Here is a 27,781-nt window from a genome sequence, read left to right on the forward strand (position 1 = left end):
GTTCCAGGCTGCAGTGAAAAGTACAGGAGCCATGCCAAAAAAAAGCTGGCAACCTCTATCTTTAAAGCAGAAGTAGGGAATGCCTCTTTCCCCCCCTCAAGGGCCAACTTGACTCCATTACAAGCCACAAAAGAGTGTCAAAGCGTTTTGTTCCTTGCACTGGTGTGTCCGGCCATCATTAGGTTGCAGCCGTCGGCGTAGGCCCCGTACTCTGGACTCCCTGGTGCTTCCGATGGAGAATGCTGGGAATCCTTGCGGCTTGCCAGCGATGCGAAATGCTCCTCTCTTCCTTTCCACCACCCCCTCTTTGGGACTACATCTCCCAGAATCCCACAGCCAGCAGAGTGGCGACCAAAGAGGCCAAAGGTGGAATTTTTTTTGATTGTATGGACTACAGAAACCATAATTCTGGGAGTTTACAGACACCTTCCAAAAATAACAACAACAAAAAAACCCAACAACACCTAAATGTGGCTCGCCTCAGCGGGAAGGCTTTGAAGCCCAAGCTAGGCCTTAGCTCCATTTTTGTTTCCTGCTCCGAAAGCTCCCAGCTAGCACCTGGGCAGGAACAGGAAGTCCAGATGAAGCTAGGCCTAGCTATTCCTCAATGGGCAATTCTAGATGCTGCAAAGTCGAAAAAAGAGAGAAGATTTTACACAGACCAATGGCATAAGGCAGCTTTCCAGATGTCGGGCGTGCCCCTCCCATCAGCTGTGGCACATGGGCTTTGCCTTGCCTAAGAGCCAACGGTTAAGACCCAGCATCTCCAGAGTCACACAGCAGGGGAAAGGGGAAAAAAGAGAATTTCTTGCTGCACGCCAGAGTAGACCCTACTGGGCTGGAGAGGCCAGAGGCTGGACTCCGTAAGAGGCGGCTTCCTGGATCTATTGGATGCTTTTCAGGATGACCGAGTGCGGAATACATATAACGGTCCTACTGTAGACACAAAGAATGTGATGGAGCCCTAAAGCGGGCTTAATAAAGAAGAAATATTGTGGGTTATTATCTCCTCCGTTGCAAATTTTCTCCTGTGGAAGGCTGCCAAGGAACAAGCAGACGCCACTGAATTATGAGTTTATTATTTATGTTAAAAAAAAATTAACAAGACAGGGGAAGTGTGTGTGGGGGGGAAATTTTACATCCAGAGAAGGAGAACGGCCAAGCAGTGACTTTGCCGCGATTACACGAAGGGCGGCTCCCTTTCCTCTTGGCGCCCCAGGCCCAGAAGCAGCGAGAGACCCACCGTCTCACAGTAAACAAGAGTCCTGTCTTCAACCAGTTTCCCCAGCTTGCTCACGACCCCACAATTGGGGGGGCACAAGGTCCCTAAGCATGCAGAAATGGGAGGTGGGAAGGGAAAGGCCAGACGGACAATCTAAGATAGTAAGTGGTTGGATGAGGGACGGACACTATGTTTTTAGGCAGATCGAACATACCAGATAGTTCAAGCATCCACAACTCTTTTTAAAGGAAGGTAATCTATTAGAAATAGCCCTCTTTTTTTTGGCTCTCTGCGCCCTTCTCCGTGGAAGAAGAATGGAGACAAAGAGGGCTCGTGTTTTCACCCCATCGGATAGTGCATGAAAAGATCAGAGAAGGCCTGCCAAAAAATTACATTTTCCTTTTTTGGACTACAATTCCCAAAAAAATCTCCCCACTCCGTCTAGGAGACAGTCCGAAGGCGCTCTTCCAGACTCGGTTGGACTCCCTTCTCCCCTCTCCCCCATGGAAGGAGTGTGTGTGTATGGGGTGTGTGTGTATATACACACCCCTTGTGGTGTGTGAGTGAGAGATTGTCTTAACGTCTGACCGCCGCCACCCCCCCTCTCGCCCCAAGTCTGTCCTCGGCCTCAAACCCACACTGAGAAATGGAGAAGACAACATGAACGGTTAGTTAATTAAAAAAAAATAGTTTAAAAAAATAAAACATTTGTTCTTTTTTTTAAAAAAAGGAAAAAGAGAGAGAGAAACAGACAGAAGTGCTTTTAGTGTGTGAATTTCTCTTTCCCCATCAAATCGGCTTTTTAACGGGCTCTGAACTGGTGGGGCGCGGGGGAGATACTTAGAAGATGCTCCCTGTCGTTTTTTTGCTCTCTCTCGCACCCGAGGCCTGCTGCCACCACCATCACCACCACCGCAGTCGCCTGCCTGAATCTCACAGGACCGTTAGCTCCTCTTCGGCAGCCGGAGAGCTGACACCGGAGTCAGGCGGGTGCCCGTTGCTGACGCCTCCATCCATTTCTTCCAGCAGGTAACGGCCGATCTCTTGCCGTAAAGCCAGGGCTTCCACCTCATCCTCTCGTTCGAGCTGGTCCATGAGCTGCCGGTGGAAGAGGCCAAGAGGAAAATCGATCAAGGAAGGAGAGGACAACGAGAGGGATGTATTAACACATTGCAAATCTGAGCCGGCGCAAACGTTCTACAATACCTACACAATAGAACGGGTTCAGAAAATCTTGGGTTCACAGACCCTGACATGCAGAGAAAGAAATGGTATCTTTGTGTGGAATTGGTGTTAAACCAAGATTTTTTAACAAATTTATTCAATGTGTGGGCTGCAAGATGGTACGCATTCATTCATTCATTCATTCATTCATTCATTCATTCATTCATTCATTCATTCATTCATTCATTCAACTTGTATACCACACTGACAAGTGACAAACAGTATTCTGGGTAGTTTATATCCAGAGAGAAACAAACATAAAATAAAACAAATCTTAAATATAGTAAGAGACAAAAATCACATACAGTGGTGCCTTGCATAGCGATCGCTCTGTATAGCGATGAAATCGCTTTGCAATGGACTTTTTGCCATTTCAAGAGCAATCGCTTTGCGATGGTCCCTATGGGGAAATTTCACTTTGCGATGATCGCTTCCCTGCGATCATAACAAAACCCCCATTTTCGGCCAGCTGATCAGCGGTTTCAAAATGGCCGCCGGGTAAACAAAATGGCCGCCCACCGTTTTGCCTTGCTTTAGAGGCACCGAAAATGGCTGCCCCTATGGAGGATCTTTGTTTTAAGGTTAGTTTTTAACCCATAGGAATGCATTAATCAGGTTTTAATGCATTTCTATGGGCTTTTTAATATCGCTTAGCGATGAAATCGCTTAGCAGCGATTTTTGCTGCATGGATTAACATCACTAAGCGAGGCACCACTGTATAATCAAATACAACAACCATCACATAAGTCAATAGAAAACCAAACAATGGCAAACAGGCAAGTAAAAATAGTTCATATACATACATTATGGGAAACCCATACTAGGATAGAGTGACAGATTAGGACCCAGAAGACCTGGGTTCGAATCCCTGCTCAGCCATGGAAACTGTCTGGGGGAGTGGGATTGGTAAAACCACTCCTTAAATATCTAACTTTCCTCAAAAGCCTTATTAGGGCTGCTCTAAATCAGTGCCGACATGATGTCACAGAAAACATATGCTCTCTTAACACACACACAATGTTAAGAGAGGATTCTCTCAAAGGCTTCATCATCCTCTTGAAGGCTGTAAGGGCAGAGGCCAGGTTAGTGTCACTGGGAGCCTTTTCCAAAGAGGATGGGGACCATGACTACGAAGGCCCTCTTTCTGTTTGATGGCTTCCTGGCCTCCCTCAGAATGGCAACCCAGAGGAGCACAGCCTGAGAGAAACAGGTGGCGCAGGCAGCCATTCTGAGGGAAAGACACCCGGACGAGTCCGTTAAATTTCACACCAATCTTTCAACGCCCTGTCATCAGAAAACAAAAACATGAGCAGGAGAATCTTCTTCCTTTCTTTCAAAACTTATCCACGATCATTTAAATTGGTTTAAATGATAAATTTTGTAAACGCACATTGCTTAAAATTTGTATATTTCAAAGCAAGCCGAAATGCACCCTGGGTGCTGGGAGAAAGGTATAGAAATATGAATTTTTGGGGAAAGGGGTCCCAAAACATTACGTTCTACCACAGACAGGGGGAGGGGAAGTCTTACAAGACAGAATTTGGACAGAACCAGAATATCGGTATGACCGAAGAGCAATAGAAAGGAAACAGAAAAGAATTGTGAATATACAGAGCTGGTTGATAGGTGAGCAACAAAAATAATTATTGGTGCCCAGGAGGGCGCCAATATATTATGCTGACAGCAGGTTTCAGAATTCTGTAAGCCAACTCAAAAAAGAGGGGTGCTCCAAACAAAAAATTAGACCCATGAAACTGGACCTCAGATCGGCACCGAATCCAGCACAGAAGCGTTGCATAGCAAAGCACAGCCTGAATGTTAACAACACCCATGGCAGCAGTGACGATGGTCTACAGGATGCCCTCTTCTGCTCCCTAGCATTCACACTTGTTGAAAAACAGCCCCGGCCGTGGCTTTGTGTGTGGGTGAGACGTGGTGAACATCTCACTCTGCTTCTGGGATTGTCCCTCGCGTGGTGCCACTTTGTGAACGACAGCGAGCAGAAGAGGGGATCCTGCAGACCATCTCAACGGTGTTGCCAACACACCAGGCTGCCTTTCGCTATGTGCAGCTCAGTATCCTTTTTTTCCTGCTGGCAATGTGGGCGCAAGAGTGTGCAGCAATACTGAGCCATTTCCTGGCTTTTTTGAATTGTGGGTACAGAAGCACAATAGCCCGCATTCATAAATCAGCCTTTTTTTTTTGAAGAACGGAATAATAATCCTAGAATTTCAGAGTTGGAAGGGACCCTATAGATCATCAAGTCCAGCCCTGTGAAGGAGTCCCAGTGGGGGGAATCAAACTCCCAACCTCTGGCTCCACAGTCAGAGACCCAAACCCACCGAACTATCCAGCATTTGTGAGTCTAACTATACAGCTACAGTACAGTGGTGCCTCGCTTAACGAGTGCACCGTATAACGACGAAATCGCATAGCGATGGGGTCTCAGCGATCGCAAATGCTATCGCATACCAATGGCCCCTATGGGCAAAACTCGCTTTGCGAAGATTGGTAAGCGTTTCACTTTCATGAAGCCCGACGATCAGCTGTTCGGCGGCTCCAAAACGGCCACTGGAAGACCCGAAATGGCCGCCCGCAGTGTTTTCGCGCCCTGTCCTCGCTTAATGAGGGCGCGAAAATGGCTACCGGACCCGGGAAGCATCGTTGAACTGTGAGTTTTCAGCCCATTTGGAACGCATTAAACGATGCGTTCCTATGGGCTTTTCTGTCCCGTTCAGCAATGTTTTGCCATAGCGAAGGTTAATCCGGAATAGATTAACCTCGCTATGCGAGGCACCACTGTAGTTACCTTTTTCTCTCTTGGCCCTTTATATTATTTAACACTAAAAAAAAAAAAAATCAAAACACCCAGAGATCCAGAGTTAAGAAGCTCTAGCCTGGCATACAAAAGCAAGCATCCACGAGCCAGCCTACAGCGTGTGCCATGAACATGCATCATCAGTAATAACACTTCTTCAAATATCTCTGCTCTAAAAATCCTCCTGTCGACATTTCTCACCTCCGGAGAAAGCAGCAAACTTGTCAGCAGCTGCCAGCGGTGGCACGAAGACGCTCTAAGCGGATAACTGGATTTCAGATGTTTTACGGCCTTGGCAGAGAAGCAAAGCCACCGGTTCCTGACAGGGCACGCCTTGTATGTTTATTTCTCTTTAAACTCAATTTATGGATTGGCTGTCTCGGGCACTGGGAAACCCAGCCTTGCCCTCTTTTCATCGGACCAACGCCAGGACACCCCGATGGTCAAGCTCGCTCTCCCTAGGGAAGGAGGGTGAGGAAACTCTGCTTTCGCCCCCAGATTTTGGGGCTTACAACTCCCATCAGCCCTCCGCAGCAGGGCCAAAGGCGATGGTGGGGTTTGCCATCCCATATCTCTGGAAGGCTGAAGATTCTCCATCATCTTCCTAGAAGGTGGAGGCTGAATCACAGAATAACTGAGTAGGAAAGGGGTCTATAAGGCCATCGGGTCCAATCCCCTGCTCAAGGCAAGGAATCCAAATCAAAGCAGATCGGACAGACGGCTTTCTACTTCCTCTTGAACGCGTCCAGTGTTGGAGCACTCGTCACCTCCCGGAAGTAATGGATTCCATTGTTGTACTGCTCTTACAGTTAGGAAATTTCTCCTGATATTCAGCCAAAATCTGGCTTCCTGTAAGTTCAGGCCTTTCCTACCTGCCTTGCACTCTGAGCTAATGCCTTGAATGTGCTTAGCAGGGTCATCTATTCCGGAATGCACCCCTTCAGATGCCGTTGGACTACAACACCCATCAGCCCCAGCCTACATAGTCAGTGTCGATGACTTCTAGGAATTCCACACTAGTGATATCTAGGGGCACTATATTTTGTCTGTTCTCAGGCTCAGGTGTGCTTCCCAGCACCCATCATCATCATCATCATCATCATCATCATCATCATCATCATCATCATCATCATCATCATCATCATCATCATCATCATCATCTCAATATTCCCAGAAGGCTTTGCGCCACTCACCCGCGGCTCTTCGTCCTCAATGAGCTGCAATATGGCCTGGTGTCCCGCCAGCAGCTTCTCCTGGCGCCGTTTCTGAGCTTCTTCAAGCTTTGAGATCGAGGGAAGAAAATACACTGAGTGAGCAAATTCCCAGTGGAAGGGGATGATAATGGAAGAGCCTCCCAGTTACTGAGTGGGTGAATAGCATTATTTGGCTACCTAAGAGAGTTGCCTGCCGGTGCATTTATTTTAGGAAAATATACACAACATGACTGGGGTATCATGGGGGGGGGGGGGGGGAGAGGGATCAGTGCCAAGTCCTCACGCGGATATATTGAACACTGTACACATAGCATGGTCTCTGGCTCCCTCTTCTGACCAGTTCTAATAAATACACCCCCAAAATACATATATACAGTGGTGCCTCGCATAGCGATCGCTCCGTATAGCGACGAAATCGCTTTGCGATGGACTTTTTGCCATCGCAAAAGCGATCGCTTTGCGATGGTCCCTATGGGGGAAATTCGCTTTGTGATGATCGCAGGGAAGCTGTCATTGCAAAGCCTCCATTTTCAGCCAGCTGATTGGCGGTTTCAAAATGGCCGCTGGGTAAACAAAATGGCCACCCGCTGTTTTCAGGCACGGATATCTTGCTCTAGAGGCACCGAAAATGGCAGCGCTATGGAGGATCTTCGCTTAAAGGTGAGTTTTTAGCCCATAGGAACGCATTAATCGCGTTTTAATGCGTTTCTACGGGCTTTTTATTTTCGCTTAGCGATGTTATCGTTTAGCAGCGATTTTTTTCTGCACAGATTAGCATCACTAAGCGAGGCACCACTGTATATGTATTTTAGAGGTTTTTTATTTAATATTTTCATACAGTGGATAAGTGAATCAGCAGATACTGATCACATGGATGAAAGGGTCCTACTGTATGCCTCCATACTATACTGATTCATTTTTGGCCCTGGGGTGTGGTTCTCCTTTCATCCCACAGATCTCTGTATGTATTTGGGTCCCCCCATGTCCTGTGCTACATATCCTCTTGTGCATATATAGTATGAGCCCCATATCCATGGGGGATTGGTTCTAAGCCGTCCCGCGGATGCTGAAAAGTGCAGATTATAGAAAATGCTATTATAATAACAAATGCAATACATAGCATGGTCTCTAGCTCCCTCTAGTGGTCAGTTCTGGTCTCTTTGTAATTCGAAATATGCGGTATTTTTCTGTGTATAAGGCACCCCATGTATAAGACGCCCCCCCATTTTCTAATCCAAAATTAAGAAATCAAAGTGGGGCTTAGCAAGTGTAAGGGGAAAGGGATCAAAGTGCTGCAGGATCGCTTTGATCCCTGCTTTCCCCTCCACTTGTTTTTGTTCTCTCCTCAGCTTACTCCCATGTATAAGATGACCCTCAATTTTTAGACTAATGATTTTAGACAAAAGTATAGTCTTATACACAGAAAAATACAGTATATTTTGCGGGTTCTCTTTTAATATTTTCAAACTGTAGATAAGTGAAATCAGCGGATACCGATCCCACGGATAAAGCAGTCGTAAGGTAGAAAGTCATTTCGCCTAAAAGAAAAGGGGAAAAAGGAACAGACCACTGGGAGCCCTCGTAGGAAGGAGGATGGAGAAACAGCACAGACACTCACCCTGCGAATGGAGTTGACCGATTCGGAGATATGCCGCCTGTTTATCTCTGTCAGCTCCCTGGCGGGGGGCAAAAAAGAGCGTCAGGTGAGCAGACTGTCCGCTGCTCCCAAGAAATCTTCCCCTCTGCCCCATGCAGGGCTCCTCGGGTGTAGGACGGTGACCAGAGATTGATCCTCTCCTGTCAGCCGCTGGGGAGGAGCTGTCTGGTAGAAAGGGGTGGGGCCACAGCAGTCCCCTCCTGATAGGATTGGCCTGTCCTTCCCTGCATCCTTTCCTATTGGTTACATTGTCTGTCGCTGATAGGAATTGTAGTCCAAGCAGAGGCAGAAAATACCCCCATGATTCGGAATAAAGTGACTTCTGGGCGTTAAGCTTTAACAAGAGCCGTTTCTGCCTTGCAGAAGAAAGGAAAACACATATAAAAACGAGGAAACAACCGAATCAGGGTTTCATTCTAAGGAAGGAGGTCCAGTGGGGTCACATCAGGACCGCTACGAGGGCCGGATTCAGCTCTACGGCCCGAGGGTCTCCCGCCCCACTTCACAACCTGAGGGGGCCACCCTCAGCAGCCCCGGAGGTCGCGTGTGTGGGGTCACTCCCGTCGGCCCTTGACAGCCAAGCCAGGAGTGAGGAACGCTGAGAGTTGTGGTCCAGCAACCCTCTGGAAGGGGCCCCCGAGCAACGGCTTAAGAGGACGTAACAGAACCATGACTATGCTGCATTAAAGGGGGCCACGGGCAAGAAAAACAGCAAATGGAAGTGGTTGGTGGCTGCCCACAAACCACCCCCGAACGCCGGGAAAATCAAGTGATTTGCAGTCTGTTTTCCAGTTCGCCTCTCTGCCCCCCAACCTGCCCTCCTTCTGACTGACCCCCATCACCTCTCTACCTGGTCCTGCCCTCTCTTATGCCAGCCTCCAACCTCTTCCTTCTCTGGGAGCCGGGCCGGAGGTCTCCGCGCATGCGCCGGCCTATTCGCTGATAGCTGCGCATGCGCAGAGACCGTAGGACAGGCTCCGGGAAGGTGGAGGCGATGGCCGGACCAGTTAAGGAGGCAATTGGGGGGGGGGGGGACAGTGGGAAGCGGGTGGAGAGCACCTGTTTTTGCCAAAGCGCCACAAAGCCCCAAGCAGAAAAAAAAAAGTTTGGCACACCGTTTTGTTTCAGCACCCCAGTTTGCACAAACCGAACCACAAACCAGCCTCGGGTTCACAGGGAGATCTTTTCAGTGCATAGTTCGGTTTGTGCCCATCTGTATAACGGACTGGTGACTAACGAGAACGAGAACGGTGCCCGAGGCGACGCTGTAGCGACCGGCAGGCCACGTGGCCCCTAGGCGGCTCGCATTCCGAAGGAGACGTAAAGCACACGGCGTTCGGCATCGTGTCAAACGGGGTGCGCTTCACAGCCCCTTTCTGAAATCCCACAAAGAAGCATTTAAACCCCCTTTCGCCCCACACTCTTCTCCTGCCCTCACCCTTCCCTGCGCTAATATTTTAATGTTTTTATTTATAATTTTTTTAAAAAAAACTTTGTTTATTTTTTGGTATTGGGGAGAAACGTGTGTCAAAAATGTCCCCAAAGAAAAATAAATTGATGCCTTCGCCCCCCCTCCGGCCCCCCACTTGGGACTCACACGTCCTTCTTGTTCCTCTCCCGTGATTTGGCTTCCGAGATGCTGTTGTGCCGCTTCCGATCCAGGATTTTCTGGAGTTCTTTCTTCTCTCTAAAGTGGCCGGGAAAAGAGGGAGGAGAGGGACAACCTCAGGCCAAGGCATATGCTTTGCATGCAGAAAAGGACAGGGGTTCGAAGGGCCAGCAGGCTCCTTGATCCGTAGCGTCCCTCCCAGCTCTGCCGTTTTAAGATGATGATGATCTTTTTCTTCCATGCTGACTGCCCTTACAGCGGCTACTGGAGTGAGGTGGGTCAGGACGCATCCAGTTCTGTTTGGCTCCCTCCTCACCACTCCGACGCGAAACCTTCCTCTCTTTCCCATCTTTCTCTCTTTTGTGTACTTATATACCACTGACTCTACTCTAAGCGGTTTACAATAAAACAACCGCCCAACAGACCGGCACTAAACACCCCTAAATGAGCACGTACAATAAATGAAAGACCCCCAAATGATGGCAGAACCAAGGGCCACAAAAAAGAATTCACTTAAGGGACAACGTCCTTCCGCGCTTCTAGGGACAAAGCCGTTTCCAGCATCCTTTGAAAGGACGGGAGGGGAGGAGACCTGGCGTGCTTCTTCTGGGTACCCCTTCCCTGAGTTTGGGGTCTCGGACTGCCACGGGAGGAGTCACCGAATGTGTAAAGGACGGACATGTCGCTTCGTCCGCTGTCCCACTTCATGCTTGTACTCACTTCTCGTTTATTTCCTTCAGCTTCTTCAGCTGGACAGCCTGGCATTCCCGGGCAATCTCTCTCAAGCGCTGCTGAGCCTGGCAGGGGATCAAGCAAATCAGAAGGGGCAATATTACTCAAAAGGAGGGGCACGAGAGAAAGAAACTCACTGGGTTCCATAGTTCCACTTTTTTTTTAACCTGCCAAGACGGCTCATGGAGTGAAATACAGTAGGACACCCCCCCCCCTGTATCCGCAAGGATCGGTTCCAAGACCTCCCCCCATAGATGGTGAAAAATGCCTACGTATTATAGCGAAGGCAATTTTAATATTGAACACCCTACATAATATAGTATCTGACTCGCTCTACTGGCCAGTTCTGATAACTTCATCTTTAGAAATACATATTCCTAGGATTGTGCTTTTAATATTTTCAGGTTGTGGATAAGCGAATCAGCGGATACTGATCAGACCATGGATAAGTGACTCAGCAGATACTGATGAGACAATGGATTAGTGACTCAGCAGCTACTGATCAGACCATGGATTAGTGACTCAGCAGCTACTGATCAGACCATGGATAAGCGAATCAGCAGATACTGATCAGATTATGGATAAGCGAATCAGCGGATACTGATCAGACCATGGATAAGTGACTCAGCAGATACTGATGAGACAATGGATTAGTGACTCAGCAGCTACTGATCAGACCATGGATTAGTGACTCAGCAGCTACTGATCAGACCATGGATAAGCGAATCAGCAGATACTGATCAGATTATGGATAAGTGACTCAGCAGATACTGATCAGATCATGGATAAGTGACTCAGCAAATACTGATCAGATCATGGATAAGTGACTCAGCAAATACTGATCAGATCATGGATAAGTGACTCAGCAGCTACTGATCAGACCATGGATAAGCGAATCAGCAGATACTGATCAGATCATGGATAAGTGACTCAGCAGCTACTGATCAGACCATGGATAAGCGAATCAGCAGATACTGATCAGATCATGGATAAGTGACTCAGCAAATACTGATCAGATCATGGATAAGTGACTCAGCAGATACTGATCAGACCATGGATAAGTGACTCCGCAGATACTGATCAGATCATGGATAAGTGACTCAGCAGATACTGATCAGACCATGGATAAGTGACTCAGCAGATACTGATCCTGAGGGCCGTAAGACCTATTCTTCTTAAGCCCCTCCCCTTCATGACACCTGATGCAGGTGCTCCCGCTTTTTGTCCCTCTCCAGCTGGTGCTGAGTCTCCCGCAGCTGCAGCAGCCCCTGCATTTGCCATTCTTGCAGATCCACCTTCTGGTGCAATCCATCTTGTTCCTGCCCTGGTCGCACGGTTTCTGAAGACCTATGGAGGGGGACACACCAAGAGAGACAGAGTCACCCCGGAAAGGAGGCACTAAGGACCATTGAGGAAGGTGGGGAGATCTGGGTCTTGGGCTAATCTCACCTCCAGGAAAATTCTACCTCTAAAACAGATCTTTCTGTCTCGTTAGCCTGTTTAAAGCCAGCTATTCATTTGCTGTTGATTTGCTCACATCCGTAAGTAACTAAACATTTTTTATTCCTTCTCTTACAAATGTGTCAGAAAGGGGTGGACTATCTGGGGAATTTGCAGCTATTCTCCTCTGTGAGTTTATGTGCTTCCACTTGTGCAGCACAAGTCAATTTAGGGATAAGTTCAAAAGTTTGCGACAAAAACATTCACATCAGTGTGCTTGACTCAGTCAAGAAAACAGAGAAGGTTTCGATGATTTTTCTGAAAACTCAGCTATGGCCCTCCCTTTCTCCACAGGTTCAAATCCTGGGGATGTATGGGTAGAAAAATATGAAAGAGAGAGGGGATATACAGTAGGACTCCCACAGCAGTGGGGGATTGGTTTCAAGCCACCCTGCAGATGTTGAAAATCACGGGATAATAGCAAACAATAGACATGGCATGTTCAAAGGAATAATAGAGGGGGGAAAAAGGCATTTTGCTATATCTTACCAGAACTGGCCACTAGAGGGGGTCAGAGACCATTCTCCAACATCAAGAATACATAGCACATTCTCTGGCTCCCTCTAATGGCCAGTTATAGTACATACATTGTGAAAATATTTCGAGTTTTTTAAAAATGTATTTTTAATATTTTCAGACAGCAGATAAGTAAAAAACGCAGATACTGATCTCGTAGCATGGGGGTCCTACTGTGTTTTGCCTTAATGCTTTTAGAACATAAAATGTTTCTTTGCAGTTAATTTCTACTGAAGTCTTCCCCGGTCCAGAACTGTATGGATGTGATGGATCACAATCACCATCATCCCCCCCCCCCAGCCAGCACGGCGAACAAACAAAGCTCACCCATCCCGGCTACGGAGTCGGATCCTGTTCACCAACGTGAACTGGGCATTCTGCCTCTTGTTCAAGGTGCCTATTTTCTTCATGTGTTTCCTCCTTAGCTCCTTCAGTTCGCGATACTGTTTCTCCAGCAGCTTCACAAAAGCTTTCTGCTGCCGCAGCTCCTCCACCGACTGAGGGGACACCTCTGGAAAGGCAAGACACACGCGAAAATTTACACAGGGGAACCCAAATCTTGTCCACCAAAGAGGATAAAAACAGAGAAGAAGTATCTGTGCAGTCAGATTTCACCCACCAATTTTCCCTTTCCAGTCATGAGGACTAGAGCCTTAGTTAAAACCAACACAAAAAGTATTCCCAGGATTTAAAACCAACCTGGAAAGACAAAAATTACTGCCAGCAGAAGGGCACTGGCTTTGAACCCAACACAAGCCCGGAGCGAGGGCAGCTTTTTAAAATTTTCAACCATGTTTAGCCCCCCTCTTAAGGCATCTCCCCGCAGAGCCTAGCAGTTAGCGACACCAACGCCCGTCTGTCTTACCTGCCAAGATGCTGGCGATTAGATCATCTCTCTGCCCTACAGGGTTCGAAGAGGAGGAGCAGGGAAAGGAGAGAGCGGGGAAAAAAGCAGAGAATAATCAGAACAAAATGGGAACCGGAACATTTAAGCACCTTTTGTTCTGAAATCAGGTGACTAAGCAAAACAATGGGGGGGGGGAAGTGGCGGCGTCCCCCCCAAAATGCTGGAATCGCCTTTCTTCCCTATTCTGTATCTCCGGGGCCGGCTGGAGGCGTCCTCAGGCCAGCTCTTGACATTGGTCTTTCCTGGGGCATCTTGGTGGGAATGAGCTTTGACAAATGGGAGGGGGGCAGGGGGAGAGAAAGGGAAGCAAAGGAGGCCTGCCACTGGGCTGTAGGGGGCGCTATGGCCCCAAAAGGGAAGAATAAAGGAAGAAACGCATTCCGCTCAAATTACCCATATTTTTCCGTGTATAAGACACACACACACACACACACTTTTCTAACCCAAAATTAAGAAATCTAAGTGGGGCTCTAACCACCTAGAGTGGACTGGTAGTCCAGATAGGCGGGGTATAAATCAAATAAACAACAACAACGACAACGACAACGACAACGACGACAACGACAACGACAACGACAACAACAACAACAACAACAGTTAAGAGGTTTTTCCTGATATTCAGCCTAAATCTGGCTTCCTTTAACTTGAACTCATGGTTGCGTGTCCCGAAGTCTGGGATGATCAAGTCCAGATCTTGTCCCTCCTCTGTAGGACAGCCTTTCAAGGATTTAAAAACTGCTCTCCTATCTCCTCTCAGTCTTCTTTTCTCAAGGCTAAACATGCCCGGATCTTTCAGTCTTTCCTTCTAGGGCTTGGTTTCCAGCCTCCTGATTGTCCTTGTGGCCTTCCTCTGAAATTGTTCCAGTCTGTCGGCATCCTTGTCTTCCAGAACGGGACACAGTACTCCAGACGAGGCCTAACCAGTGCTGAATAGAGGGGAACTAATACCTCATGGGGTCTGGAGACTATACTTCCGTTAATGGAGCGTAAAATAAGATTTACCTTTTTTGCAGCCACATTGCCTTGTTGGCTCATATTCAGCTTTTGATCTGTAGTATTAGTTATGTACAGTGGTGCCTCGCTTAACAAGCGCACCATTTAACAACGAATTTGCATAGCGATGCAGTTTTAGATAGGCTAAACATCGCATTGCGATGATCGGTAAGCATTTCGCTTACCGACCTTTGCATTGTGATGTTTAGAAAATAGCTGATCAGCGGTTCCAAAATGGCCGCCCGTAGCGTTTTCGCGCCCTGCTCTTGCTTACCGGGCAGCGAAAATGGCGGCCGGATGGGGGAATCTTCGCTTACTGGTGAGTTTTTCCCCAATAAGAATGCATTAACAGAGTTTAATGCGTTCCTATGGGGTTTCCCCCCCGCATAGCGATGAATCCGGATAGCGACGTTAATCCTGGAACGGATTAACGTCGCTATGCGGGGCACCACTGTATTCTATTTTTATTTATTTATTTATTTGTTTCACTGACACTGTTGTACGTACGTAACAAGATTCTGGCCACAGCTGTTGAAAAGTAACTACCTGAGTTACTCCATAAGCTGGCTGTCAGATAACAAACGATCAAGGCACCGATCACCACAAAACAATATTTTAGGGACTTGTGAACATAGAGGATGAAAACTCCTCTCAAAATGCTTCTCAAAATATCCTTGAAATGCCCTTTAAAACTAACTTTTAAAAAGTAACCGCACGGTGCGACTCAATTGTACCAGTAAAGTAACTTTGCTCCCACTTGCTCCACTTTTGAAATGTAACTTTGTTACACCCCTCATTCCTAAAAAGCTGGGTTGTTGTTAAAGATCCCGACGTAACGTGTAACTTCAGATCCTCTGGCGCCGCCCAAACAAAGCCTAGCACGGCTCTTTTTGACTTTTAGATCTTACCTTGACTGGGGACGATGCTGGGGCTCCGGGTGGGCGACAGCAGGCAAGGCGGTGGCTTGTGAGCCTCCTCGGCAGGACTGGCGTTCGTACTGCAGGAGCTTCGGGACGGTGACTCCCAGGACTTCTCTGCATTTTCCTGCCGGCACAGTTAGGGAGGGTTTCAAGAGAAAGAGAGAGCTTGGATTATTATCACTCTCTGATGCTCTTCCCGAGACCCAGTTTTCCCTCTCACTGCTGGTCCCCCTCCCATCCTTTCCGGTTCCTCTCCCGATTCCAGTCACCCTCACCTCACTTTCCCCAATGAGGGCTGCAAGCTGCTTGGCTCGCTGGTCCAACAGGCTGACGTGTTTAATGGGGTTTATCAGAGCCTCGGCATAATCTGAAGAAGAAAAAGGAGAAAAGAGGGAGGGAAAATCAAGTTTAACCTTCAAAGCAAAGACAGACAGAGAGAGGGAGACTGAGATTAAAACAGGGACCCAACGGGTATTTTTGGACTGTAATTTCCACAAATCCATGCTAAATCTTCTGGGAGTCGAAGTTTCAAATATCTGGAGAAGCAAAGATTTCCCATCCTGGGTGTTACTGGACATCAGATGCAGGAGACCCAGGTTCAAATCTTCCACTCAGTTAACCCAGGCCCGTGCCGTCTCTTGAACACACCTCCCCGGGCGGCTGTGACACCGCGTTCCAGAAACAGCAGGGAGAACCCTCTCGGCCGCCCTGCCTTCCTCAGGAGAAAAGGGAACAGGCTAACTGATACCAATAATAACCACCAAGGAAATAAATAAACAATAAAAATCCCGCCGACCCTTTCCAGACGGGCGAGGAAGGATGGGAGTTGTAGTCCACAAACGTCCGGGATCTCACTCCTTTCACTCCTCAGCTACACCCTTGGAAGGAAATCATGTGAACCACCACAAACAAACCAAGCAGGTAATTACTTTGATGATCATCAGGAATATAGTCGTAGGCTTCTGTGTAGACGAGGAGAGCAGGGAGGCAGAGCGGCTGGTTGCATTCACTGCGCAAACAGATGTAGTGGTACCCTGTAGAGAGAAGGAGGAAAAAAAAACACACACAAATAATTGTTAATCCAGGTTGAAAATTCAGGGAAGGCTGCACAGAGGAACGTTTTAAAATAGGCCGTAAGGGTGCCAAACCTTGGGAAAGTATTTCTGAAAAGCATTTTGTTCCCTTGATTTGCTAAAGCACTGGAGAAAGGAATATTTGCTCGCTGTGGATTATACCAATCAAAAGGTGATCGGGGACACTCCTTGCTATTTCTTCTTACTTGTGGGAAGAAATTTATTCACTTATTTAGCTTGGGTTCACTCCGTCGTTCCCCTTAAAAAAAGGACCCCGCCAGGCGGCTTTTTACACACCGTAAAAAGCTCAAAACAGTAAATGATTCAATATGGGCCAAGAACTGGCAACACGATATTAAGAAGCATGACCAAAAACACTTTCAGAAGCAATGACATATAAACCATCCTGTTCATTTTCTCCTGGACAGCCTGTCACTCAGGAAAAGCCTGCCTGAAGAGAAAGGTCTTGGCCTGCTTGCAGAGAAGGACAGTCTGGCCTCCAGTGGGAGGGAGTTCCAGAGTCTGGGAGCAGCCACTGAGAAGGCCCCTCTTCTGTATCTCCACTGAACGCACCCATGAGGGTGGAGGGACCAAGGAAACCCTCTTTAATCTCCAGGGTTAATTTTTAGGATTCGTATGAGGATGGCATAATATTTTTAACTTACTCTTTTTAAAAAAAACCCTCTAAAATGTCCTGTAAGAGTGAGTTTTAAAAGCAGCCAGGAAACATTACAACAATAAATTAACTTTACTCTCACTCATCACATTTGCTTGCTTAAACGTTCATTTCTGGAAAAGGTACCGTATTTTTCGCTCCATAAGACGCACCTTTCCATAAGATGCACCAATTTTTTAGGAGAAGAAAACAGGAAAATATAATCTGTTTTCTTCGCTCCAGACTTTGCACCCCCCTGTTTTGTAGGAATAAAGTGTGTCTTATGGTGCGAAAAATACGGTAATTTGTTATAGTAACTACATTGCTTGTAACTTGTTGCTTCTATGGTTTGTCCCCTGACAACCTTATATTAGGAGATGTAAGTGAAGCCTCTTAAGCTCACAACCCTCTGGTTCAATGCATTGTTGAGCCTGCTGTCAGACCTGCCGCCCAACGGTAGGGCTGGCCCCGATGGCAAGGGAGCTTTTTCGCTTTGTATGCAGAAGGTCCTAGTTCAAATCCACACCTCCCCACTTAAAGAGGATCAGGTTGTCTATTTATTATTTCAGCCTGCAGAATCCTATAATAATGGAGTTGGAAGGGGCCTCTAAGGCCATCCGGTCCAACCCCCTGCTTGAGGCAGGAACCCGAATCAAAGCGGATCGGACAGGGGGGGATCCCATTTTCTCTTGAAGGCTTCCAGTGCTACAGCGCTCACCCCCTCCTGAGGTCACGGGTTCCCTTGTCATACTGCTCTAGTAGTTAGGAAGTTTTTCCTGTATAGTGCACACACTCTCTCGGTGGATTTACAACATGTTAAAAACATATACAAGTACAGTGGTGCCTTGCTTAACGGCGATAATCCGTTCCAGGAAAATCGCCGTTAAGCGAAAACATCATAAAGCGAAAACAAAAACCATTGAAACGCGTTGAAACCCCTTCAATGCATTCCAATGGGGTCAAAACTCACCATCCAGTGAAGATCCTCCATAGGGCAGCCGTTTTTGCTGCCTGTCTTGCAAGGAATCCGTCCCAGAAAACAGCGGGGGAGCCATTTTGTTTACCCGGCGGCCATTTTGAAACCGCCAATCAGCTGTTTTAAAATCGTCGTTTTGCGAAGAGTCAGTTCCTGAAGCAGGGAACCGATCATCGCAAAGCGAAAAAAAAACCATTTAGACCATCGTTTTGCGATTGCAATTGCGATCGCAGATAGTTGTAATGCTGTTTCATCGCAATGCGGGGCAATCGTAAAGCGAGGCACCACTGTACCCAACAATTAATACGTCAATAGATAAAACTCTGTCCCTAGCTAAAACCTCAACAAAATTACACAGATTTGTACATCTCAAGTAATTAATAAAAGACAAGTTTGAATGGCATGTTTTTTACTTAAAAAGAGAAGTAAGGCACCCAATAAGCCTCTATTGGTTTGTTCTAAAGTTTATTTCACAACTGAAAAAGCCCGGTTCCTCGTGTTGACGTTCATGGCCTCCGTCGGTGTCACAATTTTTAACATCATAGACTGTGAGGAGCAGATGGAAAGGGTAGATGTTTATGGAGAGAGAAGTTCTAACAAATATCAAGGTCCTCAGCAGTTACGGGCTTTATAGAGCATGACAAGAAACTAGAATCTGGCACTGACAGGGAGCCAATGAGGTGTGCCAAGATGGAGGACGTGTGTTCATATCTGCTGGTACCTGTTATCAGTCCGCCCACTGCATTTTGGTGAAGTTTCTGTACTAACTCCAAGGGCAGCCCTACATATAGAGTGTTACAGTAGTCTATTTTAGAGATTACCAACACATAAACCACTGTTGTTAGGCATCTTTATTTCAAGTGGGGTGTGTGTTAGGGGACAAGATCTTTTGCCCTGGTGTGTAACCCAGTAGCGAGCAAAGTATTGGATTTGATGGAGAAACCATCTGATCTGTTATAAGGTTAATTCCTGTGTTCATAAACGTTATATTTTACCGGGCAGGATGACTTGACACACACATACGAAGACGGAAGCAGAGAGAAAAAACGATGGTAAACAGTGGGGCTCAAAGGCCGTAAAAAGCCAATCGTGGGTCTGTGACACATTTCTTTCCGAAGCGCAAAGGTACACAAGATAAGAAGCACATTTCCTGCGATCAATCATTGCAGCACAGCAAGAAATGTTGTATTTATCTCAAATGCTGTTCTTATCGTGCATGCGTTGGGCTTTCTATGGAAACATCACGGGCCCCCGACGGCATTTCAGCCCTGCTGGTGAAGCTTTCTGCATCCTCCACGCTCTCTCCAATCTCTGCTGTTTGAACACAGCACCTCTGCCTTCTGGTGACACAATCTTTAGCGGCAAACGGGTGCTCTCCAGATGTTGCCCGAGAGAGAGAGAGAGCAGTTGCCGGTCCATCTTGACCATCCCGGTCTGGCTGAACCAACAGTCTGATCCATTGTGAAGCCACTTTCGATGTTCCTTTGGCTGAAATCCTGTTGCACCGTTACACAAACCGTACTACATTTTACACACAAACTGCCGTAGGTTAAGAAATCTCCGTAAGCATTACCCATTGCACACCGAGTCGCTCAACTTGATATGCAGTAGATAATGTCTACGGACATTGCTTAATGTAATTTGCTTTCAAAAGGTACGTTGTTTGCTTATCTGTGCATCAGGATTTCAGCCTGTCCGTTGAGGCACAAAGGAGGGGTAGCCGACTGAGATCCAGATAATCAATGATTTGCAGTCATTTTTCTATTCTGGACTTAGATAATGCTGCGATAAATCCTTTACTGTGTATGTTAGGGCCGGGCAATCACAGATCCTGCTCAACGACAACCCTCATCATCCTGCCTGGTGCTGCTGGCCTACAATTCCATTGGCCCTAGCCAGGACACCCAACGATAAGAGATAGGGCGAGTTTTTGTCCAGAAAAGATTAATGATGGTGATCATGTTCCACCAAGTCAATTTAGACTTAGGATAATCCTTTTCAGGGTTTTCTAGGTAGAGAATACTCAGAAGTGGTTGACCCTCCCCTTCTTCTGGAGGTGTTTCGGGACTGTGCAGCTTGCCCAAGGCTACACAGGCTGGCTCTTTTAAGATACACAGTGAGGAATTGAACTCCCAACCTCTAGTTCCACAGCCAGAATCTAACCCATTGAGCTATTCAGCCAGCTATTCAATCAAGTACTTTCGGATCAGTTTTGAGTTATGGTAACCCTTTTCCAAGGTTTTCCAGGAAGAGAACACACATAAGTGCTTTACCCTTCCCTTCCTCTAGGGGGAGCCCTGGGACTGTGCAGCTTGCCCAAGGCTACCCAGGCTGGCTCCTCTCCTCGGAGGCACAGTGGAGGGCATCAAATTCCCAACCTCTCTCTCTGCAGTGAGATACCTACACCGCTGAGCGATACAGCCAGCTGAGAACCGATCAGGAGGGCTATAGCTTCCCACTGCTGATGTTATCCTACGGATCACCTATCCCCAAACTCTCAGTCGTTTTAGAATCCAACTCCCATCAGCTGCAGGCAGGGATGATGGGACCCAGAGTCAAACGACATCTGACGGGAAAGAGGCTTTCTCCACTCAGAAATACCAAATTTAAAAAGGGACTTTCTAGGAAAGTGGATGTAGGAGTGAAGAAGATAAACAAGGTTGCTAAGAAAAGTTTCTTCAAAAGGAAAACTGTTTTTGGAAAAATAGTTGATGGTTTTTATCAGTCTTGCTTTTCTAGTTAGGATGAGTTTGCCTCTTTTTTTCTGCTCTAAGTCCAGGGTTATTGAATTTTATTTTTTTGTTTACGGTGTGATGTTGTAAGCTGTCCAGAGTAGTGGCCTAGGGTGGGTGGGTAAAAACATAAACAATAAAAAACCCAGCCAGGAACTAAATGATTACTCCCTGGCAGTTTTGGAGTTTGAGATAAAGTCATCTCCATACCTTCCAGTTTAGGAAAATTAAGTCTTGGAGAGAGGCAGAGCTTGGCTGTCGCTTGCGGACAAGAACGGCCGTTCCCAGGATGGATTGCGAATCAGAGCACAACAGGCGGAAGGCACCCTCCGAACCAGGCAGGGCAGGCCTGCCCTTGCGGGTGGAAGACCGGAGATACACCGGGCATAACTCACCTGAGCGGATGGCAGAGACGGGCAGGATCCGGTGGCCCACAAACTTCCCCCCTTCTTCAAAGACAGCGATCCGCAGCGAAGCCAGCGTAGGAAGCACCACCTGGAAGGAGATCAAGACAAAGCAGTCATGACGGTGGAATGGGGGAAGACCAAGGCGGGAAGACCCCCCAGCCCTCCTCCATGGCCCCCTCGTTCAAAATGAGGAACCGTGGGGCCCAAATGCCACTGCATTTCTTTCTACGCCAATGTAACGCAATCTGTGTTAAGACTCTGAGGCAGATGGCAGGCAGTGAAGGAGTTCTCAAGCGGACATTTTGGCCTGGCAGGATGCAGCCTTCACTAATTTCTTAACTGGTGGCCGTTTAATGCCAAGGTTTACACCAACGGCGTTAGTCTGGCAGAGGACACGAGGATCCATTCCGGCCACGAAGCTAGAGGAGGCGTCGAAGGTCATCTAGTCCGGACAACCCCTCAGACGGTGGCTGTCCGGCTTAATTCTTCATGTCATCTGCTATTTCGTTCCATATCGCATTGAAAGGAAAAGATGACCCAAACCCAGGTCAGTCCTCCTGCTTTACTGGTAAACACGTAATAATCACCCTCTGGTGTGGCTTCTCTATTCTATACATCGATACGGTTGCTTCACCCCCAGTTTAATTTGTGGTGCTTCCCACAAAAGTCACAGGAACAGTAAAGGTACATCGCAACCGGTTCGGAAGCCCCAGTTACTCCTCGTTGGTCTGTGTTGTAAAGTCGCTTCTGACTTAGGGTGATCCTATGAAATGTCCTCAACGGCCCTGCTCAGCTCCTGTAAACCCATGGATGTGGCTTCATTTAGAGAGTCAATCCATCTCGTATTGAGTCCTCCTCTTTTCCTGCTGCCTGCCACTTTTCCCAGCGTGGTGGTGTTTTCTAGAGAATCCGGCCTTCTCAGGAACCAGTCCCTCCCTCTCCATCTGACTCACCTTCCATGTGCTCAAGGACACTCTTATTTTGGAAAAACCCAGAACCCAGACTAAAAATTTAAACCCAAGAGTTAACTTTACTGCGGGTTTTCATCCATCTTGAGAGCCGAGGAACTGCTTTTAAAGTCGTCTCCGTGCGCCAAGGCCCACCTTGTGGAAGACAAACGGTTCCTCGTCCCACACGGGGTTGAAGGAGTTTCCCTGTGACGTCCGCGTCCGGAATTTGCGTTTGGTGTCCACCGGGAGCCCGAACATGTCCACCTCGACGTAGATCCCCACTCGTTTGTCCGACAAAAATTGCCCGGAGATTATCTGGAGACGGGAAGGACAGCCGTCAAAATGGAAAGGAAGGCTTCCTAGGATCAGCGTAAAAGAGGCCTTAAATTCAGCATCGTCTCTTAACAATTGTTAATTTGTTTTCATGGCATGATTGCCAATCACTGTTATATTTTTATTTGTCAGCCACGGTTTGGAAAATGGCTACGGAGGGCAGGACAATGAGCAGCACAGATTTACGGGGCACCTCAAAGATGATCAAGTCCTAGTTAGCTGATGCTCTCATGGATCACAACCAGCTTCTGTTCCAAAATGAAGAATGATGACTCCCTCTATCTAACTGCCCTCTGATTTTGGGATCAAGAGTCCAACCTCCCCCTGTGCCCTCAACCACAGATAATACACAAACACAGTTTTGGACACCCCTGAAAACTCATGCTGTAACAAATTTGTTAAGTGTATTCGCGAAGGCTTTCACGGCCGGGATCTAATGGTTGTTGTGGGTTTTTCGAGCTTCTTCAGTTTGCTGTCCTCTGAAGATGCCAGCCACAGAGACTGGCGAAATGTTAGGAAAAACCACCTTCAGAACACGGCCAAGAAGCCCGAAAAACCCACAACAACCAAATTTGTTCAGCTTCAAGGTGCTACAGGACGCTTCATCACGGATTCTGCAAGAGACCGTCCCGTGTTAAATTCATTTTAAAGTGGCTGTTGAAAAGCATAGGAGTAATCCAAGACATACCCTATGATATCACCCTCTCTACTCACAATAACAATCATCATCATCATCATATCAGAATTGTAGAACTGGACAGGACCTTATGGATCATTGAGACCAGCCCCTATCAAGGAAGCCCAGTGGGGGGATCGAACTCCCAACCAAGCTGTGTCTGACTGACGAAGCTAAGCCATTCTCATCACTCCATTCGAACCTTCACTTTGACGGTGTTGGCCACGATGCCATCGATAATGTCTTCGGTGAAGGGGTCAAAAAGCTTGTCCTGGCGACGCATGAACTCCGGCTTGAGCAAGTAGCCGCTCCGACGGTTGTACTCAAATATGCCCAGGTTGAGCTGCATCGGTAAGTCTGGGGGGAGGAGAAGTCCAAGAAGCACCTGACTGGACAGTTCTCGGGGGCAAGAACAAGCTAGCATTGTCTCCTCCTCTTCCCTCTCAACTCGTAAGGAGAGCAAACAACTCTCCTTACAAAGCCCACGGGAACCGAAACGGATCACACCACCCCTGGCCAACCCAAAAACACAGCCCAGGCAACACTGCGGAAAACCTGCTCTCTTCGTTTGGGACAGAAAAAAAGGGAGGCTGAAATCCTGTCGCTTTTTTGCACCGGTGGAAAGCAGACGGCATAACATTAATGTTCTTCTAGCCGGCCATTAACAAGTCCCCGCTAGGATTCTCGAGTAAGCACCAAGTCAGCCGGTGGTGACACATTCAATGCTAGCTAGAAGTGGCAATGAAGTCAGCCGGTGGTGACACATTCAATGCCGGCTAGAAGTGGCAATGAAGTCAGCAGGTGGTGACACATTCATTGCCGGCTAGAAGTGGCAAATATGCCATTTGCCCTCCTCACGTGTATAAAAGCAACAGGATTTTAGCCTATGAGGGGAAAATCCCAGAAATGAAAGGACTGTTCTCTTTTTTTAAATATACAAAAAGGTAACAGAAGTTGTTAGTCCTCAGTGTTAGTGAAGAACAGGAGGAAAACGAAAGGTACGCTCACCGAGAGACTGGAAGTTGAGTGCCACCATCTGGCAGCCGGCATTCCAGAAGAGCTGAGGCATGTAGTTTGAGGAATCCACCCGGGTCCCTTTGGGGTATATTCGGCTAAGTTGTTTCTTGTTATATCTGGGCAAGGAGTGCTTGTCAAGGCAATAAGGATGATAGGGATGCTGAAAAGATGTGGGAAATCCACCCCGCAACACCTGGTTAGGGGCCCATCAAATCTTTGCTTAAAAACAGCTCTCTCTCTCCCCTAAAACGAATGAACAATAAGTTCACTATTTCCTGAGCCGACGTTTGAATTCTTCTAATACCAGGGCACAGTTTCTAATATTTGGTTGAAATCCTTTCCCCATGGCACAACCTGATCTGGACCCACAAAGAAAAAAGTCTGTGTCATCCTTCACGCCAAGGGGAAGGACCTTCTTTCATCTTAAGTACAGAATTCGGTTTCAGACAAGTTTCTGAGGGGGCCCTTTCTGGGGCTGATACGACTGGATGAAAAAAAAATGGGGATAAAACACACTTGTGTATTTTCAAAACCCTCACCCTAAGTCATTCAGCTGGAGGTGAGCTGATTTGTCTTTTTGGACTACAACTCCCAGAATGCCTTGGGAAAATAAGTAAAACGTGACTTAAGACGGAGAGCCGCTCAGGGTCAAAGTGGGCTGCCTGGAGAATTCTGGGAGTTGTAGTCTAAGAACACCTAGGGAATCAGTACATCTATATTCCTTATAAACCGGGATGACCACAAATTGGCACAATACTCAGTGTGAGGAAAGACAAATCCAGACAGAAGCGTCATTGCTACTTCTCCCGCAGGTTTGGATCGACCCCCTAACCTTTCCTCTTCCGTAATCTCCCCTTTTAGGCTCTGCATTCTGCCATTCCCTAAAAAAAACCCCATCAAGAATATCAGCTCCAGGGACAGGGGGCTGCAGAAACTGTGGGCAAAAGGATGCACTTTAGGACTGCCGAAGACATTTGGCTGGCTGGTGAACGGGAGCCAGGTTTTACTCTGAATTGCTGCAGTCCAGTTCGGACGAAAGCCCGAAATGGATTCACGGCCTCGGCAAGGATCACCATTTTTTCACTTCGGCCATGAAAGCTTCTCTCCTGCCAGCCCCACCTTCCCCACAGCGACAACGCCAAGCCAGGATTTATTTATTTATTTATTGTATGTATACCCCGCCTATCTGGTCAAACAACCACTCTAGGATACTCAACAAACTCCATGGGACTGTTGGTTAGCTGCTCCAAACCTTTCGTCTCCACAAACGACGACATTTCGTAAGATTTGTTGCGTTCTTAGGAGAGAAAGAAAGGAAATTAGAAGATGGTGGTACTCCTGCTTAAACATGGCTGTCTGTGCCCTTCAGTCAGATTCGATCCGTGTTGCTGTTTCCCTTTCAAACAACAGATCTTAAGAGAGTGACATGACTTAGGGCAGAGGGTAGCTCGGTGGCAGAGGAATCCCTTTAAATCCAGGAGGTCTTAGTTTTCATCATCTCCATTTAAAAGAAAAAGATCTAGTTTCCGATGACAGGAAAACCATTTCTCTACAGAGCGCCTACAACAGGGCCCATCATTCAAAGGCAGGTAACACCCAAGACAGACGGACAAACAGTCTAATAGAGTTCAAGACACATTTTTCCTTTTTATTTCAAAACCCCAAATAATCCAGGGGGGCTTGCCAAAGCAGAGAACCTGTGTAATTCTACACATTGTTGAACTACAACTCCCATCATCCGTGGCCACAGACGGGGCTTGATGGGGAATGGAGTCCAGCAACATCTGGAGAACTACCAGTTCTGCACCTTCTATTGTTATTTATAGTCATTTTTTAATTGATTAATAATATTACACAGCCATTGCAGCTTTCTGGATTGATGCTCACATCCAGAAGGCGGATCAAAAAATCTTGGAAACGTTGTGGGTTTTTTTGTTCTCCAAAATGCAATGTGAGTAAAGATTTCCTGACACAGCGAGTGTGTGGAGACAACAGTTTTACATATCTATTGACGCATATAGCATGATAATGTACTACTCTTCGCCATTTGGATGATAACAAAAACAACAACAACAACAATAATAAATTAAGCATTTTTTTTAGAAGAGGCAAAAATGAACTTTTTTACATTATCTCACAGCAGCACATCAAAATCTATTAGAGTTTCAAGGAGAGAGAACGATTCTCCAGATATACCTGCATTTTTCTGTGTATAAGACGCCCCCCACTTTTCTAACCCAAATCTAAGTGGGGCTTAGCCAGTGCAGGGGGAAAGGGATCAAAGCGCTGCAGGATCGCTTTGATCCCTGCTTTCCCCTCCACTTCTTTTTTGTTTTTTCCTCAGCTTACTTCCTCAGTGTATAAGACGATCCTCAATTTTTATTCTAAAGATTTTAGACAAAAGTATAGTCTTCTACACGGAAAAATACGGTAGTCGAAGACCGCGCTGGGATATAGATATAACCTCAAATTTTGCCACCCCCTCTCTAGCACCAGGATACACCATCTGCTCTCAGCTAACGGGACTAACACCCCACCCCTCTCTCCACCCTCTCTCTCCTTCTGTTTCCTCCCCCCCACCGCCTCACTCACTGCTGGCCACCTCGAAAGATTTGAACTTGACCGGTTCGATGTAGTTTACCAGCGTGGACATCTCTTCCGTGGCATTGACTTCACTGCTTGCCGTACCCTGCATGCAAAACGGAGACACAAGGGGAAAGGCTGCTAAATCTTTTGTGTCCGAGGCCAAAAAGCAGACAAGGGAAAAATGAAATGACTCAAAAGGCAGACTCTTCTCTTTATTAAGTGCATTGACAGAAATCACGGGCAGGAAGCAAGAATATATATATTTTTAAATTTACAACAAAATTTCAGTTTGTTCTTCACATTCATATCCCGTCTTCCTCCTAGCTTTCTATCCTCACAACCACCACCCTGCAAGGTAGGCCAGGCAGAGAAAGTGCAAGTAGCTTGAGGCCACCCAAGGATGTTTTATGACTCGACAGGGACTAGAACTTTGATCTCCCAATTCCCAGTCCAACACTACCCATCTCCTTGACTCCTTTTACCCTCCGAAGACCCCTTTGAGGTAGGACAGGGCGATCGGTTCTGTGACTGAAGTACTGGTGTTAAGCATATCAAGTCACAAACAGAGTAGGACCATTGAATCAACAGTATTTACAGAGGAGTTGACTCATCACAGATTCAAGGGGCCTCCTCTAGTTTCAACTTAGAGGAGCAACAGGAGCTTACCTTATAAATAGAAAGCTGCCTGTGGGTTTCTCTCTCTCTTTCATAAACACTCTTTCTCAGCTTTCACATTTATTGATCGTTCCGTTCACTGTTATGAAATGATTTTTTTAAATTGTGCATTTAAATTTAATCTTGTCTTTAAGGCTACCGCAGCTGGCTACATTAAGGGTTTAAGTCCCTGGTGGGTGAGCCAGAGGCTGGGAGTTCGATTCCCCCCACTGTACCTCTAGAGAGAAGAGCCAGCCTGGGTAGCCTTGGGCAAGCTGCACAGCCCCACAGTGCCCCTAGAGGAAGGGAAGGGTAAAGCACCCATGAGTGTTCTCTTCCTAGAATCAGAATTGACGTGGCAGCGCATGATTTTAAGGCTACTGGCCAAAAGAAGAGCGGAAATACTTTA

General features: G+C 47.1%; 1 protein-coding gene across 1 annotated transcript in view; it reads right to left on the minus strand.

Moving 5' to 3' along the window:
* Window positions 1-1,606: 1,606 nt before the first annotated feature.
* The window catches only part of PLCB3 (phospholipase C beta 3), a 65,978-nt gene continuing 39,803 nt past the window's right edge, over window positions 1,607-27,781 (minus strand). Inside the window, exons 17-33 of the mRNA XM_072984045.2 lie at window positions 26,725-26,821; window positions 25,345-25,429; window positions 24,124-24,248; window positions 23,318-23,472; window positions 22,260-22,421; window positions 21,145-21,244; window positions 16,243-16,347; window positions 15,589-15,680; window positions 15,302-15,437; window positions 13,359-13,394; window positions 12,821-13,004; window positions 11,677-11,824; window positions 10,466-10,542; window positions 9,734-9,823; window positions 8,098-8,155; window positions 6,459-6,545; window positions 1,607-2,320 (exon numbers count right to left, since the gene is read on the minus strand). Coding sequence (XP_072840146.2) covers window positions 2,156-2,320; window positions 6,459-6,545; window positions 8,098-8,155; window positions 9,734-9,823; window positions 10,466-10,542; window positions 11,677-11,824; window positions 12,821-13,004; window positions 13,359-13,394; window positions 15,302-15,437; window positions 15,589-15,680; window positions 16,243-16,347; window positions 21,145-21,244; window positions 22,260-22,421; window positions 23,318-23,472; window positions 24,124-24,248; window positions 25,345-25,429; window positions 26,725-26,821 — 1,902 coding nt within the window. The 3' untranslated portion in view covers window positions 1,607-2,155. The remainder of the gene's footprint in view (window positions 2,321-6,458; window positions 6,546-8,097; window positions 8,156-9,733; window positions 9,824-10,465; window positions 10,543-11,676; window positions 11,825-12,820; window positions 13,005-13,358; window positions 13,395-15,301; window positions 15,438-15,588; window positions 15,681-16,242; window positions 16,348-21,144; window positions 21,245-22,259; window positions 22,422-23,317; window positions 23,473-24,123; window positions 24,249-25,344; window positions 25,430-26,724; window positions 26,822-27,781) is intronic.

The sequence above is a fragment of the Pogona vitticeps genome, chromosome 15 (assembly GCF_051106095.1).
Source record: "Pogona vitticeps strain Pit_001003342236 chromosome 15, PviZW2.1, whole genome shotgun sequence".
Taxonomy (NCBI): Eukaryota; Metazoa; Chordata; class Lepidosauria; order Squamata; family Agamidae; genus Pogona; species Pogona vitticeps.